The sequence below is a fragment of the Lepisosteus platostomus genome, chromosome 13 (genome assembly GCF_059453375.1).
Source record: "Lepisosteus platostomus isolate fLepPlt1 chromosome 13, fLepPlt1.hap1, whole genome shotgun sequence".
Classification (NCBI taxonomy): Eukaryota; Metazoa; Chordata; class Actinopteri; order Semionotiformes; family Lepisosteidae; genus Lepisosteus; species Lepisosteus platostomus.
This window is the reverse complement of record NC_142623.1, coordinates 40280728-40297625: the sequence shown is the minus strand read 5'-3', so window position 1 is coordinate 40297625 and position 16898 is coordinate 40280728. Positions and strand designations below refer to the sequence as shown.

Below are 16898 nucleotides of genomic sequence, written 5' to 3'. Positions count from 1 at the left end.
TATAACGTAGCCTATGTAGAAATACAAAAAATGTTTTATAATTTAATGTCTGGAAATATGTCTGGAGTTTCCATTACTAGGAAACTGTCAGTGATCTATTTGCCTCAGTGCATGCATGCTTCTTTATATATCAATTGAAATTAAGTGGCAAAAACGAATTACAGCAATAGCCAATTATATCAAGAGGAATGTATCTTTAAAAACAGTTTGAACTTCCCTCTAATCTGTGTTGCTTTAATTCTGCACCCCCTTCTCTTCCTAGTTGTCAGTTCTGTGTATAATCTCAGCTGTGCTGGGGATCACGCAGTCTCTACCTGTCTGGAACACTTGTGTTACAGCAGTCCGATAGTGTTCATGTCTCTGAGATAGGAGCCCTGGATTAGAAAGTACACCAAGCCCAGTTCCTTCCTAAACCACCCCTTGTAGCAGCCAGGCCTGCTGGTTTTCATTCCATCTGAGTTCTAAACCTCCAGGGCTAAATGATGCTACTGAAACACTTGTTTACAGTAGTATTTTCTGCACTCAGTTATGTGTTTCGAAAATGCCCTACTTTAGCTTATTGTGTTAAACAGCTGAAGCACAGAAGCTTTTAAAAAGTCTCTCCTCAACATGCTTACCCTTCATGTACAGACAGAGGTAGGAAATGACATATCAAATACCCTCCCAAAGTGTGTTTCATTTTTGCTCTCCGGGGGGGCAGTTACTTCAGACAACACACCATAATGAGAGTAGTTCTGAAGCTCACAAACTGGGCAGGGTTGATACCAATTCCTAAGCTTATTCACCACTTCAACACTTAAAAGTAAATATAAAAATATTTCCAAAATAGAAAAACGAATGCATTTTGCCAATGATTAAGAATTCAACTAAAGCAAACATCAGAAGACACAAGCCTCACAGGCTTCCCCATCCAGTGATAATGTGGTAGCAACATTCAACAAGTCAACAACAGGATGCACATCGAACCATAGTTTTCTGGTTAAATCAATCACACTGAACTGCAGTCCATGTGCTTATCTGTTTATTTAACAGAGAGTAACTTAAATTTGCAAAAGATATTTTCAGAAATACAAATGCTTTCCCCGTAGTCTCCAAATAGCCAACAATGTACAGTAACTGTTAATGGAAAAACTTGCAACACCAGATTCTGAGGTTTAACTACAGTTTTAGCGATTCGGTTGAGTTAGCCGTACTACCATCCCCCATCTTACATTTAAGTTAGACTAAGTATGATTTGATATCACATCAATTTAAAAAAATGGAAAAAATAATATAGATGTACAGTGTCTTAAAGCTGGCGCTCATTTGGCCACTACAATACATTTGTTTTACCCATGAAGATTAAGAAGTAAAGGACTTAATTATAAAATATACTGGATTGAAGCCACCATTGCTGAAAGATTTCAGATACTCGGAACACTGAACCAGTAGTTAAGCTTTTATGTAAAAAAATTAAAGTGTCTGATTTGTAACAGCTATGAGAAACTAAAGCAATACCTCAACATGAAAGGACCAGAGCTGCAGCACAAAGCACTTAGGACAGGGTCTTTCATAAGCAGGTACAACATAACTTCAATCTACTAAGAGCAGTGAAATGCAGATAACTGTTTTAAATAGAAAAGAGAACCCACATACTCCTTACGAAGTAAGAGACTGGTAAATATAAACTCAAGACTATAAGCTTTAAGAAAAAGAGAGAGTTAAATCTGCCAAGACACAGGAATATTCTCCATAGAATCTCGTATTAAATAAAGTGTTCGCCTCCAACAGAAATAATAAAAAAACATAATTAACATTTAAAGTTCACTTACACAGCTCATATAATAAATTATGAAAGGAATCCTCTTCCGTTGCGATGCATCAGTGTTAAATGTGCAGTCCGATGTGAATTTTGTCATTCACACAATGGATGTGAATAGCTCTTCAAGCTTTAATTGTTGAGTGAAGCCTCTTACTGCAAGTGTCAGTATATTTTTTTGTCAGTTTAAATGACTGCGGAAAGTGACCCACGATCATAATGATGATCCTCCTTGGAGACTGATTAGGCAAAACGAATTGGAGAGCAGTGATTTTTAAAATGTCTTTGCTGAAGAATCCCTTATAAAGGAATTAGTTTCCTACCTGTTCCTTCAAAAGATTTGGTGATACCCTGGTGTGCATTCTTAATGCCATTCATGATATCCACAACTGGCTACACTCCTAAAGCATATCCACAGTGATAAATGCGCAGGTTTTGCCTTGTTTTTCCACATACAAAATCCTAATTGATCGAAATTATTGTGTCTTTATTCCTACTGGACACTGATTAAAGTCTGGCCATATCAGAGGGCCATTGGCCTTGCCAAACTCAGCGGTAATAGGAACTAAATACGAAAAGACTTTAAAAAGTCTAAATAGCTGAATCATAAATCTCCAAGAATCCTTAAAAAAATTAAAATGAACATTAAGATTATAAAAAGACTTGGAATCTAATAAATTTGTTAATAAACAGTACGTAATACTTAACTCAAACATTCTATGTAAAACTAAAGGCAGAATGTACAATATAAGTAGGCAGAATGTACAATATAAGTAAGCGCAAAAAGAGAAATCATAGCTATTGTTTCTCTATGTTCTGGAAAGGCTACCTTCAAAAAGAGCAGTGTTCAGTGGCATATATAAACATAGTACTGGCTTAGCTTGAAAGTATCGTGTAAAACAGCCATTAATTCTACAAGATACTATGCTAAAAAAACATTAAGCTTTAATACTGCTGTTGCTAATGCAATTTGATGTTTAGCTTTAGTGCACTGGACATTAAATGACAGAATAAAAAAAGGGATAATAAATACATAAAACAAATACAACTAGTAAAGTGTTAGAACCAGAAAGAAATAAATATTCTTTGTGTCTGAATACTGGCATGGGTATGCCAGAATTTGTCCTCTTTGATCCATATCCGTATATATTTCACTTAGGTATGAAGTGAAACTGTATAACCAAATTCCCGGTGAAATCTGTAGTTTCAAAACCACCGCCATCGTCGACGCAGGTGTTCGTGTTCAGGTGGATTGCAATTGATTGTGCGACTCTTCTTTTTGTCTGGTAGTAGGCCTGATAAAGTCTGATCACTACGAACCATGCATGATCGCGGTGTGGCCTGCTCTGCGGGTGTGGGAGGAGTGTGTGTGTTTGTGTATGGGGGGGGTGGGGGGGTAGGCTGAGCTGCCCCTCGGTGTCACTCGATGGTGCTGGCCCTGGCACAGCAGCGCGGACGCCGGATGTTCTGCAGCACCACGCGGAAGGGGTTGCGGTGCTGCCTCTTCTCCGGCAGGGCCTTGACGGGCCCCTTGAGCGAACCCGTCCTGTTCACCGCGGTGTTGGGGGTGGCCGCAAGAGGCAGGAGAGGGGGCGGCTTCCCGTGCTCCTCGATTTGCTTTTCCAGGTGCTTTTGGATGGCCATTCCCAGGACCTCCACCTCCATGGCGGCTCCATACACTTCCCAGGTCATGCCCTTCTCGTCCCATCTGACCTCTCTGACGGGCTCCGGCTGGTCATCTTCCGTCACGCCCTTTATCTGGATCTCTGGGTAAGATGCTTCTGCTGTTAAACTCAGCGGGCTCATCGGTGCGGTGGCCACAGACCTCGACTCCACCTGGTGCCCCACCTGAAGCTCTGCATCCTTCGTGGCAATCTTGACCTCCTCAACACCGGGTGGGGCTCCCTTCCCGGTAGAATAAGGAAAAAAGAAAGCGGCGCAGCCTTCTGGAGGGGTCATGGGACTTGTGGCTGCTGACTTACACAGAGCTTCCAGGCTAACCTGAATCTCCGCATGTTGTGTGCTGGCTGACAAGGTATGAGGAGAGATGTAGGTTGGCGAAGTTACTGCCTGACCCCTGTTATCCCTAAACACGTTATCATGGACTTTGAGCTTTGCATCGGACTCACTAAGGCAGCGGGCTTTTATTTTACTTCCCCCGGACTGTTTCAATTGATTCTTCTCCTCATGCTGCGAAGGGCTCAAGGCGGAACTAGGTTTTAATGTGGAGCCACTTTCTTTGACACCAGAATTTGGCAATACATTCAGCTCTCCTGTTCTCTTGTCTTCATTCCCTTTTGTTTTGGAACAAGAATTACCGGCACTTTTAGGCTCAGGCTGCATAGTGTTGTCTTTATGAATAACAAGTTTCACGGTTACCCCCTGACTGGCTTTTGTCTGTGGGGACTGAACCTTGATCTGTTTTGTTTCTTGGGTTTCTTGCACATTTATTTGGAACTTAGTAGATGCTTCCGTGTTTTGTTTTTGGCCATCAGATTGCGCAGGATAATTAGAATCCTTTTTGGGAAGGCTAATGTTTGGATCAATAGCCTTTTTTAGGCTCTGCTCTTCATTTCGAATTGCTTTTGAATTTGTAATGACAGTGGAACCATCCGACAAGACAGCATAGTCCCCTCTTGGATTTCCACACTCATTCAAGGAATCTGTTTCTTTATCACTTGAGTGTGAAGATGATTTTATCTCTTCAATCACTTCTTTTTTGATCGAACATGCGGGTGCATGATTCGTCACGTTACTGTCATCTACTGCTTTACTGCTGGTTTGGCTGGGATGTGGAGGACTACACTCGTTCTTTGTCTGATCTTTAACTGGTGCTGCAGACAATCTGGAATTTTCCTGTGCAGCTTTTGTCACTTTTGCTGTAACAACTGTATCCCTTTGTACAATGTCACTAGACTCTTCCACATGTACAGCAGAGGTCTGATCTGTTTGCTCAGAGGTCTTGTCCTTGACTTCTGAGGTTTCTCCAAGACTGTTGACCATTTCCTGGGGCTGACAAGGGCCACTTCCATCCAGGTGCTTGACTTCAGAGTTCACATTAAAGGGAGATGAGTCAGATTTTTTTTCACAGCTAACGCCTCCCTTAAGATAATGAGAACTTAAGTTTGAGCCATCAGCTACCTCAACAGGATCTGCCATTACTTCACCACCATTGAGTGATACTTGAAAGCTACCAGTTAGGTCTTTGGTGCTCCCCATTTTCACTCTGTATTCATTTTCACAGTCTTCCAGAAGTGTGGATTACTACAACCTGCAACAACAAAAAATGCTATGTATTTTCATCTACATATACATAACGTCTAGTCTCTCTTTTTGCTTGCACTAATGTTCAAGAAGAGACAAAATATATACCACATACTCTTTTAAATACAAATAGTGTGCAGCATTCAAAACAACTGCGTTTGAACATTTACTCAAGATATCAGTAATAATTCTATAACACTGATACACTACACTTATGATCTTTGATTAATTATGACTACAACCTCAGTAAAGGATCAAATATAACAACATGATGTTGAAAAGCTTTACTTTTAACTTCACACACAGCACAAAAAACTTTCTCCCCAAAAAAGAAACAAATATGCATTTTGTGTAAATGAAGAATGGAGCTATGTGAAGAAATGTACTGTCCATTGAACTGGATGGCTGTGGGAACAACACGATGAATTGTCCAGTGTGGGTGGTATTGTTTCCTGTGTCGTGCGGCTTGTCAGAGGCTGTGGGCTTTTGCGTGTTTGTTAAAATTTTAAAACTGCAAGGTTCTTAAAGGGCTGGCACAACGAAATCTCTTTAGAGAAAAAAATGTAAGTTAAATGGGGTGTAATGAAACAAACTAGTGGTTAGGAACATTGTTAGCAAATCGAAATCAGAAATTTCGGGAAATAAATTAACATCTGAATTTAGGTATTGGAGTATAAAGGTGTCTTGTAAGGCACATTTTTTAAAGGGAAAAGCTTGTATTTCCCATTTTTGAGGTAATCCTCTGAAATCATATGCCTAGCACAGTCAAATACTCTAAATTTTAGCAACCAATAAGTAGGGGTTCCAAGCTCTAATTGACTATTTCACAAATGAAGCAGTAATCCTGAGCAGCTACAATAACAGAAGTAGCAACAGAATAGGTTATCTGGTTAGAAATGAGCCGGACTCGTTGTATCATATGAGCTGAATTCAAGATGTGAATAATGGGAATAAAATACCGATTTTACCCAACAATAAAAAGCACCGTTTCTCAGCAGATTTCCTTAGAGATCTTCACTACATTTTAATCTCCACAATTAAAAAATGAGTGTTTTTCACTTTGTTAACACATACAATAGACTGTATTAATTGAGAAATCTCAGGCTGATTACATTTATACTAGGAACGACTAACACCCTCTTAACACAATTCAAAACTCAAGCCACATACATTATCAGACAGATGCCACAATGTTCCTCACAAAAGCACTATTTCACAAATTCGTAGCCACACGTAATTGTCCCCCCCCCCCCTTAATTTGAGGTGCTAACAATCTAAAATCTCAAACAGCAGTAAATGCTTATCCTCTGATTATAAAAGAGAGACTAATTACAAAGGGTAGATTGGAATGCATTATTACCTTAGTAAGAAGCGCAGAAATGGAAGAAAACTCCATCCATTTCCCACAAAGGGGGTCTTTACTCATTACAGTTCACAGATTTAGTTGTACAGGGGATACCCTACACTCCTTCCTGCTGCTTCATATACAGTAGATATCATCTGCAGTGGTAGAGAGAATAAAAAAACACGAAGGTTCCTCTCGAAAATCCTTAGATGTTGCAACAGATCAGGAATTAAAAGCTTCTTGTTCTCCGTCTCCCTGGAAACCAGCTCCAACCTGGTGGTGACTGGAAATCGAAGAACACGATTTTCCTGTGCGTTTCTCTTGTTCAGTCTAAAACAAATACACGCAGTTAGAAATATTCCTACAAATACGTATATATATATAATAAATAAAGAAATCGGATGTAACGCACAAAAAAACGGTCTTGTCAAATCAGATAAAAATACATGTAGCCACAGTGAATCATTATTATTATTATTATTATTATTATTATTATTATTATTATTTAAACGTTACAACGCACACAGAAGCAAACAAGTTATTGGATGTTGGAAGCAAAATAAATTAAATGCGGAGATAAAAGTTACTATTTATATAATGTCAATGTTACAAGAGAAACTGCAATTTGGAAACAACACGACATCCCCAACAGCCTCCATTTGTTATCATGGGGATATCAACAAGTTACGGTTGTCGTTGAATGGGCAGTAGTAAACGTGTCAAAACATAACACAAAGGATTTTCCGAATGTCCTTTTCAAAAACTTATCGGCGTAGTATCCTCATATGATGCAAAGAAGAGTCGAATATCATTCCGGAACGGATATCCATGCAGGGGACAACAGTGTTTCGCCAAAGAGGGTATTCACTGTCTTGCTCTTCAACTTGTGCAATGGCATTTTAAATTCCGAGAGAACACTCCATCGTAATACAGAAAAAAGAACAATACCCAGTCTAGTTAAATTCTAGCAATATGGTACAGATACCTGCATCGTGTTTTCTTAAAAACGAAGGTGGGCGTGCGATAATGTGAGTAGCTCATCTGATGTTTCAAGTAAAAGGGGGAAAATAAACGAAAGCGTGAAACTTAAAATTGGGGTAGAAAGTTAATCGAAGTCCTCCCAAGCCTCATCTTTAAAGCGGGAACACAAATATATATATATTTAAAAAAAAACTACGGTAACAACAATTGTTAAAAATGAGCCTTGCAACCTAAGATCTGCCTGTTTTACAATAGGAAAGCAATGGATTGATAATGCTAAGAGGTGGATTGCACAAATAAAACACAGTCACTATTATGAGGGATTTACCTTGAGGAAAATGGTGCTGTGCAAAACGTTCCCCCGCGCGATGAAGCTGTAATAAGTACAGATGATGTCTCTTTGCTGCCGAAGGGACTAATGGAGGCGAGATTTTCCTGTACATCAACTGCGAACAGGTCAGCCCTTCAACATTGCCATACAGCTATCCGGTTCGCTTACACAGGGAGTGAATCGAATAACCAGACGCGGAACAGACTGATAGCGTAACCATAAAGCATCATTCATTATTCTGGCGTGAATGTCATATGCCTAGGCAATATAGTACTTTATAAAGCATTTAAAGATTGTTAGGCAAACTAAAAAAAAAAATATGACTACCTTGGTATACTGTGGTAAAAGGGAAATGCCTCATTTATATGCATATAATCACAGCAGTATAGTGAGAGTATCACGCCATCCTGATTTATTCATTACCCCCCAATGAAATAGGAACAAAACATAACAGAAGATGTAATAATTATTTAACGCAAAATCTAACACCCTGTCATAATATTGTACAGAACACAGTCGTTTTTCTCATTAATAATTAATTGAACTAACTCCAGAAAATACAAGGGTCACATTTATTTACTTCTCTAAGTATTTCTTTAAATAAATTCCAACAAAAACAAATCTATGGTAACGTTCTGCTCTTTGGAAGTGACATGGAAGCCTGCGGAACTATATAAAGGTCTCCAGGGGTTTCTTGTTTCCCTGGGGTACAAGAGGATGTAGCACATTGAAAACATTCAGTCATAACATGCATCATCATGGTTTAGGTTAGATAGATTTCCAAAGCCTGTTGGTAAATGGTCATTGACCTCCATAAGCTGCGGGATGACTACTCAAAAAAAAAAAAAGCTGATTCTACCACCTTTGCCTGTAATGTCCATTTTATGAAATTTAAATGTATATATAGTGAAATTGATATATTATATAGTGGCAACCCTGCCAGGAGGAGAGCACAGGTGTACCTTTCTTTCCACTACACGCTGTGAGACAAGAGATTTGAGAGACAATCGTAAATCCAAAGGCAGTAGCTGGAGACCTCCAACACAAACTGGCATCTTCGGGGTACGAAGTGTCAAAAACTGTCATTCCGAGTTACCTGCACGAATTTGGTATTTCTTTTCCGGTTGCAAAGAGGAAGGCTCTTCCGAAGGCGAACCACAGAAAGGGGTGTCTATGCCTGAATGACAATTTAAACTTCTTCTTAAGGTCAGATGAAACACAAATTGTGCTTTCTGGACATTCTCATCAGTGTTATGATTGACATAGAAAGGTGGAGGTAATGTTGAAAAGACACTTTAGCCCACTGTAAAGTACGGCAGTGGATCTATTATATCGTAGGGTTGTTTGGTATCATCAGTTTCTGGAGCCCTTGTTAAGACAAAGGGAATCGTGAACATCATAACATGGTGTCCAAACACCTAGTTCCCACTGCCAAAAAGCTTGAGTTTGGCCAAAAATGGACATTCTTCTTTGGATACGAGTTCTTGACTACTTGGTTATTATATAAAGATTCCTAGGAACGATTTGTAAGAATAGGAGTGTTGATCCTGGCCTCCAAGCTGAATTCCACTCTTAGAAGTTTACACAAATCTGGCCTACTTCAACTTCCTCCAAACCTCCACTGGTGAAGTAAATTCTCACTTCTCTGTAGAATAGCAGGGCTGTTGGTATGAAATGGTTGCTTAGTGTCCCCCACATGGGTGCCATTGCATTTCTGTGGTGGATGAAGCAGGTGGTGTCCTATACAGTATATAGAGTGCTATGGGATGCCTTGGCACTATATTAATACGTGGGATTATATGTATAATTAGCATTTTCTTTTCTTGTTCTAGTGAATCTTCAGGTATAGATTTAGTCATTATGAATGTTCGTTGTTCTCCCTATTGAAGATCAAAGCTTTGCTGAAATGTTTCCATCTAGAAAGGAAGACTATAGGATTTCAAAGGTGAGAGGCTAATTTCTTCTGTAAAAAAATACAAATAAAAGGGATTGCAACCAGATCTGTGAATCTGTCTTTTTCTTATTTATAGTTTTTTGGATGTATAACACAACTGCTTTGAGCAGCAAAGAATGATAACACAAAATGTAAAACTGAATAGACATTTTATTATTTCCCACTTGATAAACCTCTGGTTTGGCGCTATTCTTATCATGCTCATTATAAATTCTTTATATTGTGAAACAATAAAAAGCAATCATTTCATGCCTCCACCCCCATTCCTATCCTCACATATTACTGCTTGCACTCTGCCTATTTTATGTAACTAGAGAGCTGTTGAATTCAACAGTACATGCATGGGAAATTACCATAAGTATGACAGTAATTATAATCTACACTTTTAGGCAGAAACACTGTTTGAAAAAGTCATTCTGCAAAATTGTAGACAGAATCGTTCTTCTAGTCATTAAAACAGAGGAAATAAACTAAATTCAGATGCTTGCATGAATACACTGTCATACTAAGAAATGAAAGTCCCCATAGCAGAGACTCAGTCCTCCTTCAGTGGTGATTACAGCTACAACATGTTTTGGGATTGATTCCACTATATGCTCACTGAGAGAGGTATGATACCACTCTGCTAACAACAAATGATGTAGCTGTGCCTGAGATGGATATAGCAGAGAACTAGCTTCTTGCAGCCAGAATTTTGATTTCTATTTTGGTGGGTTTTTGTACAGTATCTTAGAATCACTGTCTTTTAACCCTTGAGGCCTTCTGAACTGGCACATAATCCAGGTTTGCATAATCCAGGTTTAATGATGCACTATACCCCTGGGCACTAACAATTATGTCTTTGGTGAGACCACTTACATTTGACCTCTTTCCCATTGGAAAGCACATTGGTTAAAAGATATGATCTGATGTTACTTTATAGTTCTTGATAATTATGGGAAGTACTGTGTGCTGGATGTTTCTTACTATTTTAGACAAGATTTGTCACTCCTAAGGAACATTCGTTTTTCTAATATTGCAGTCAAGTAGTAAACATCTGTTCAGTGAATGAATTGCATTGCATTGCTTATTTTAAGACGCTGTATAACTCTGGCTCTGAAATTAGCATCCTTGATCCTCTGACAACCAGCTTCAAAGGCACTTTGAGCTCAATGATGAAACTCTCGTATTACATGTTCTTCCTCCACGATCGAAGAAGTTGAGTGCAAGTACTTACCGAGACCCCTTTTTAGGGGCCTGTCTGAGTTGTGGACACTTTGTATCTTATATGCTGAATGAGATCACTTGTGTTTTCCTTGGCTTATGTAGGCAGTGTAGAATAACACATTTTTGTGACTGGTACTGGAAAAGATCGGATAAACCAAACAAGAGAGTGAAATCAAACATTTTAGGTGATTTTTTTCCTTTTTAACATAGAAAGGGACTTGAAGCTGCATTCTTGTTTTAGATCCAGGGAAATAAAACTTAGTAGCCATAGAGCATTAACAACTAGTATTTCACTAGTACTGACCACTGCTTGGTCATATAGTTATATTGAATTATTTGCCTGGGAATCACATTACAAGTGTTTGCACATTGTTTCTCTTGGCTTTATTTCAGAAACATCCCAAGTGATTTTATCGCAGCATGATACTTTTTTTTTTTGTATTTGGCAAAAAATATAAAACCCTACTTACATTACAGTGGAAGAAATCATGGGTTTATTTCAACCAACATAATCCTTGTTCATCTGTCCGGAACAGAAAAACTCTATGACTTTCAGGAATAAGAAACACAATATTTCAGGAGGTCTGGCAGTATCAGGTGCTGTTTTTGTTCACATAACTACATCCTTTTGCTGCTCTCCAGAGGGGCAACAGTAAGGTTTAGAAAGGAATAAGGTCATTTAGTGTATTTGAACTCAGTGACAAAAAGATCAAAAACAAATGTCCTAAAATGGCTTACATAAAATATTTCACTTATTGGAAAAGTTACTGTGTTTCATGCCTCAGTTTTTATGCCGGAAAACTTTATTTTGAACCATCATCACCTGCATACTGGTGAAATGGTAGATCCGGACATGAGGTGTGTTTTTTATATTTTAATTTTCTCACAGTCTAAAGGGGAAATCTGCACAATCTTTGGGACTACAACAATGATCTACTGTCAAACTGAAATACTGTATTGTCTATTTTCCCCAACCTTTAGATAGATTGAATTGCTTATTTATTTGACTAATGCTATTTTACAACGCAAATTACTATGAGCCCATCTATACAGCTGGGCACTTTACAAGAGTAATTGAGCAGAAGGAGGACCTTGCTCAGAATTACAACAGCAGTGTCTCTCCTGATATTTTAACCTACATCTTTCCTGTGACACTTTAGCCCAGACCTGTGTTGTCTGAACTGCTTTCTTCCAACTCGATCTCCTCTTGTTTAATTTAATAATATTAAGCATTCTTGGAATGGTTTAAGGAGCAGGTCACTTAAAGGTAAACTACCCATGTCCTGAAGTTTCATGTCCCTGAAAACCAGATTTACAAAACTAAGCAAGAGACAGCCCTCACAATTAATTTTTGTCTGAATACATACTCATGTGTTCTTCAAGTAAGTTCTGTAAAATATGTGTGCCATATTGATTTACTTTCGCAAGGAACGACATTCAAGATCAGATGCCCTGTGAATGTTTGTGTATTTTAGTATAATATGTTTTGGCTTAACTCGCTTGGGTTAAGGGGTGAGGATGAGAAGGCTCACAACCCCAAAAAGAAACAAGTGAACCTTAAAACTCCAATGCAGAAATAGTGATGAAAAGACCACTAGATTCAAGCACTAGAACGCAATGATTAAAATGATTTTATGCTTATTTCAGAATTAGTTCAGATGCATGCTTCTGAAAGCCAGTCACATTTTCTTAATTAAGTGTAATTAATACCTTGATATCCTGCTAAGAAGGCTGCGCCAGTTAGAAACAAGCGATGAGAAATCACTACGTGAAGAATCCAGATTTTTGTTGATAGTTTTTACAGATGAAAAGGGAACCAGCTACAGGACATAATGAGGCCTTTAAATATTAATGAAGAGAAAGTCTGGAAACCAGGATGAAAACCGGTTGAAAACTGGAGAGCACATTAAATAGTTTGGTATAAGAACTACAAGGTTAAAATATCAATTAGTAAAAGAAAGCAATTTGAGAATGGAATTTTGTTTCCATTTGAGACCCCAAAGAAAGGCAGCGACGATGGTTGGGAATAATTCAAAAAGGGAGGTGTTGGTAGTTGGATGCCTGCTGACTGAGCCAGATGTTAGGTGCCAGACAGACCTTAGGACTTTAGAATCAGAAGGGTCCAAGAGCAAGGAACTCAGGGCCAAAGGCAGCAATTTGGCCATTTTGGACGCCAGGGACAGAGACATAAGGGAAGACAGACATTAAAAGTTGTGGGACGCCTGCTGACTGAGCCGGAGGCAGGTCACCGGACAGATCTGGGGCTAAGAAAATGGCATCAAGAACAGCAGGAGCCAAGAGGGAGGAACCAAGAGACACTAAACATATTTAGTTAATTGGACACTAGGGATGTGGCAGAAGGAAAGGCAGGCATAAAAACTGTAGGATGCCTGCTGACTGAGCCTGATGTACCAGAGACCAGGGGCTGAGGAGATGGCATCAGGAGCAGCAGGAACAGTTTAATTATTTTCTTTTTTCTTTTGTGTTTTTGTTATGTGGAGTCCAAGTGTTAATGAATCAATACATGCAACAAAATGTGAGAAAAGGTGTTTGCAAGACACACAGTAGAAAGTCAGAAATCATTGTGTTTTAAAACAGCTGTGTGAAATTGACTTTGTCTGTCGTCATCCTCCTGAACTTGAGTTAAGAACTTCTATTTGTTAAAACACCATGGAAATAATGAATCTACCTGTGTGACCCATTTTTCTAAGATCTATTTATTTGTAGAGATCATTGTAAAATGTTGAATATCACTCCATATCAATGCACTTTGAATTGACAGAAACTGGTCAGGGTTGAGAAGCTCCATTTGCTTCAGTTCAGTTCAATTTTTGTTTTGTCAGTCCCATTACAAAGTCACAGCTGATTTTGACATACCCACCAGCAGAAGCACACTTGAAACTAGAAATGGAAGATTAATAAATGCTGGTGACAAGATTCAAGGAAGCACTGCTGGATAAAATCCTGCACACATCATGCTTAGTGTGTAAATTATTTATCTTATTTGTAGTGAAAAGAGCTGGTAATAGAATGCATTTCCATCTTTGGGTTTTGGTTGAAGAAGTTATGCACATATGAATAACTGTCCATTGCTTCTACAAGGCCCTTAAGTGCAATTTTGTCTCATAGTTCCTTAATTTTATGTAGGAAGAAGTTCAATAGAACTACAAATACTGCCATTAAGAGTATAATTTATTTTAGCAGATACACTAGTCATCTGACATGCCATGTAATCCATTAGGAATGCTACACATATGCTGTAACATCATGTGGATAGCCCTCTGACCATGTGCCTGTTTGACCAATACACTGCATTCAGCGAGATACAAGGTTTGTACAAGAAAAGGGATTGAAGAAAGAGCAAGCATAGCTCTGGTATCACGCAGGTTCATTGTTTGTGGAGTCAAACTTTCCTTTGAATTGACACCATGTAGTCAGTCACAGCTTACAAAAGCTTTCATTGTTATCATTCACTTCGTAGCTGTCCTCAAGGACTGACACTGTCTTAAAGCAACATGCAGGTCTGGAACCCCAGTGTTCAAAAAATGTCAGTGGACAAGTGCACCTTTTGCAGATTGTTTAGATCATGCAGTGTGCTTGCCACCACCAGCATGACGCACCCTTTAGGTGTTCAACTGCAACATTTGAACATAATTTCAGAGTGTCAGGATGTGAACCTGCACATTCTTGTACTTGGCTCTGTACACCAATTAAGGGAATCCAACTGTGTGGTGTCCTGAGTTTTCTTCTCAGTCTTGTGTTAATAAAATTAATTTGAAAAGGAATATGTTATTTTTGCATTTCAGATTATTACTCCATTAACTGAATTAATAAAATAACTTCTTCCTGTGAGGAGCTTGAATTCACTTTTACTTCATCATATTACTTTGGGGGAATAAATGAGACTTTCTAACAATTCCTAAATTAGTCTGTAATAAGCACCAAACTGTAACAAGTAAGAGAAGTGTCATTATATACTTATTGTACAGCGGGTTTTATATTCTTCTTAAAAGCACTTGCTTTTTGTAGATGGTATGTTTTGCTTGGGGTATCCCTTCCTGCATGTTGTGATGAATAACTTGGTAACAAACAGTTTCTCATATAAATGACTTTTTCTACCAAGTCAAAAAAGAATCTTTCACCAGAATGTCATGGATTATCCAGGAATGCCAGAAAAGCTGTTTGATCATGTGTTCTCTGCATGCTAGAATGATCTATTTGTAAATATTCATCTATTTGTTCTATAATCACCCAATGGCTGTTAATAAGCAGGAAGCAGCCAAAGAAAAATGACTAACATGGGTTTAATTCTCTTTTTATACTGAGAAAAGGGTAAAAGAAAGAAAAGCATTGTATACACATGAGGATGAGTTGTATCGGCACTGGCAAATATTAACGCTTTTTCTACGCGATATTATACTTTAACATGGTTATTAAGTGATATCTTTTCTTCTTTCCTTGGTGATAAAGATGGCTGAATAAGACACTGCTTTTCTGTGACTCAGATCAATTTTCATGAGCCACAAGTCTGACCTGAACATTCTGTTTTTGTCAGCTGTATTTTCATCATCAACACGAAGGGCCTCATCCAATCACAACTTGCTCAGAACCTGGTCTCTTAGCAACCAGGCGTATGGACTGGAGGATGTTTCCTTGTAAGAGCCTCGTGAGTAAACAGCAGTGATAAAAGTATCTAAAAATAAAGGAAAGAGAGATGTTATTCATCCTGAAAATCTCCAGCAGATGGGATTTTGTTTTCAGTTATAGTGCAGCTTTTATGAAGCTTACATGCACTGACAATTATGCAGAGAGTGGCAGAGTGGCAGCTCATAGATAATTTCCCCATGACAGGTCAATTATTTGCTATTTGTAAAATAGAAAGAAAATAAGGCTAACAGATCAAGAATGCAAAAAGTATTAATTTTGGTCTGCTGTAACCATATAGACGTAAACCACACAGAAGTGTATCAATAAAATAGAGGGCACAGCAGGTGAGTACCTATTACACTAGTAGGTTAAACTTGCTTTTTAAGGTCATATATGGTTAACACTGTATGAGCAAACCATGTGCTATTCAGAAATCAAAACTGTGAAGATAGGGCCACTTGAAATGCATTAGCACACTATTTGTATTTATTTTGATATGCTGCTCCCATTTTTATCGTATTCTCTGAAAGCATGCAACGTATTTTGCTTCTTTTATGTCCGTGAGACTGCTTTTTGATTATGCTGGCTGGAGAGGGAGCTTGCATATTGTGCCGTGTAAAATCAAACCTTCTAAAACAACTCGTGATATAGTTTCTGCATCGGTTTTATGTTTTAATATGCCACCACTTACAAAAAATATTTTATTTGTAAACTACAATAATACTAGAATACTACAGTGTCCCACAGTTTTTCCACTACAACAAGCATTAATATTGCATTTTATCACTGGCAGGAATTCCTACTGTGATGCCACTATCACACCTCCGAAAAAAAGCACACTTATGCAGTAGGGTGTTATTTAGCAGGCAGATACTAGCCAGCATGCCTCGACTTTGTTCTTACTCCCCACACTGCAAAAACGACATCACGTGGTTTCATGTCAACTGCACATTCATTTAGACATCTCTCCTGCTGGAGAGCACCATCGACACACTTCAGCGCCATTTGTACCAGCTCTTCTCATTTGAATTAAACAAAATAGGACAGTGTTAACAATTGCCTTCTAGTTTATAAAGTTTATAATGTAAGCTACCTCACAAGAAGGATAATTCTCAGTGTGCCTGGTGCATCACTGAAGGCAAAAGCAGACCTGGCTAATGTGTCATTTCAGACAGCCTTAAAAATTTACAGATAGTGGTTAACAGATATAAAAACAATAACAGCAATTCAGGTTCAAGAATATACCATTTATTTCAGAAGGCCATAGTGAAGGCCCATATAGCCTAGTTTGGGCACAGTGACGTCATCGCCTTCCCTGCGCGTAGCATGGACCTCAGCCGCCTAGGCTGGGGAAGGTCTCCTTTAGCTCACT

General features: G+C 38.6%; 1 protein-coding gene across 2 annotated transcripts; it reads right to left on the bottom strand.

Moving 5' to 3' along the window:
* Positions 1 to 1004: 1004 nt before the first annotated feature.
* On the bottom strand, positions 1005 to 8086 carry gprin1 (G protein regulated inducer of neurite outgrowth 1). 2 transcript variants are annotated; one of them, XM_088604618.1, is made up of 3 exons: positions 7717 to 8086; positions 6423 to 6737; positions 1005 to 5069 (listed from the first exon to the last, which is right to left on the bottom strand). In XM_088604618.1, exon 3 carries the CDS (start codon positions 5015 to 5017, stop codon positions 3218 to 3220), a length of 1800 nt encoding a protein of 599 aa, XP_088460744.1. In that variant the 5' UTR covers positions 5018 to 5069; positions 6423 to 6737; positions 7717 to 8086; the 3' UTR covers positions 1005 to 3217. The 2 variants fall into 2 exon arrangements, with proteins under 2 accessions (XP_088460744.1, XP_088460745.1); XM_088604619.1 differs by lacking the exon at positions 7717 to 8086 and adding an exon at positions 7393 to 7653.
* Positions 8087 to 16898: the final 8812 nt, after the last annotated feature.

Excerpts from the sequence above, each read along its gene's own strand:
- gprin1 (XM_088604618.1), bottom strand. The coding sequence starts at position 5,017 with ATGGGGAGCACCAAAGACCTAACTGGTAGCTTTCAAGTATCACTCAAT.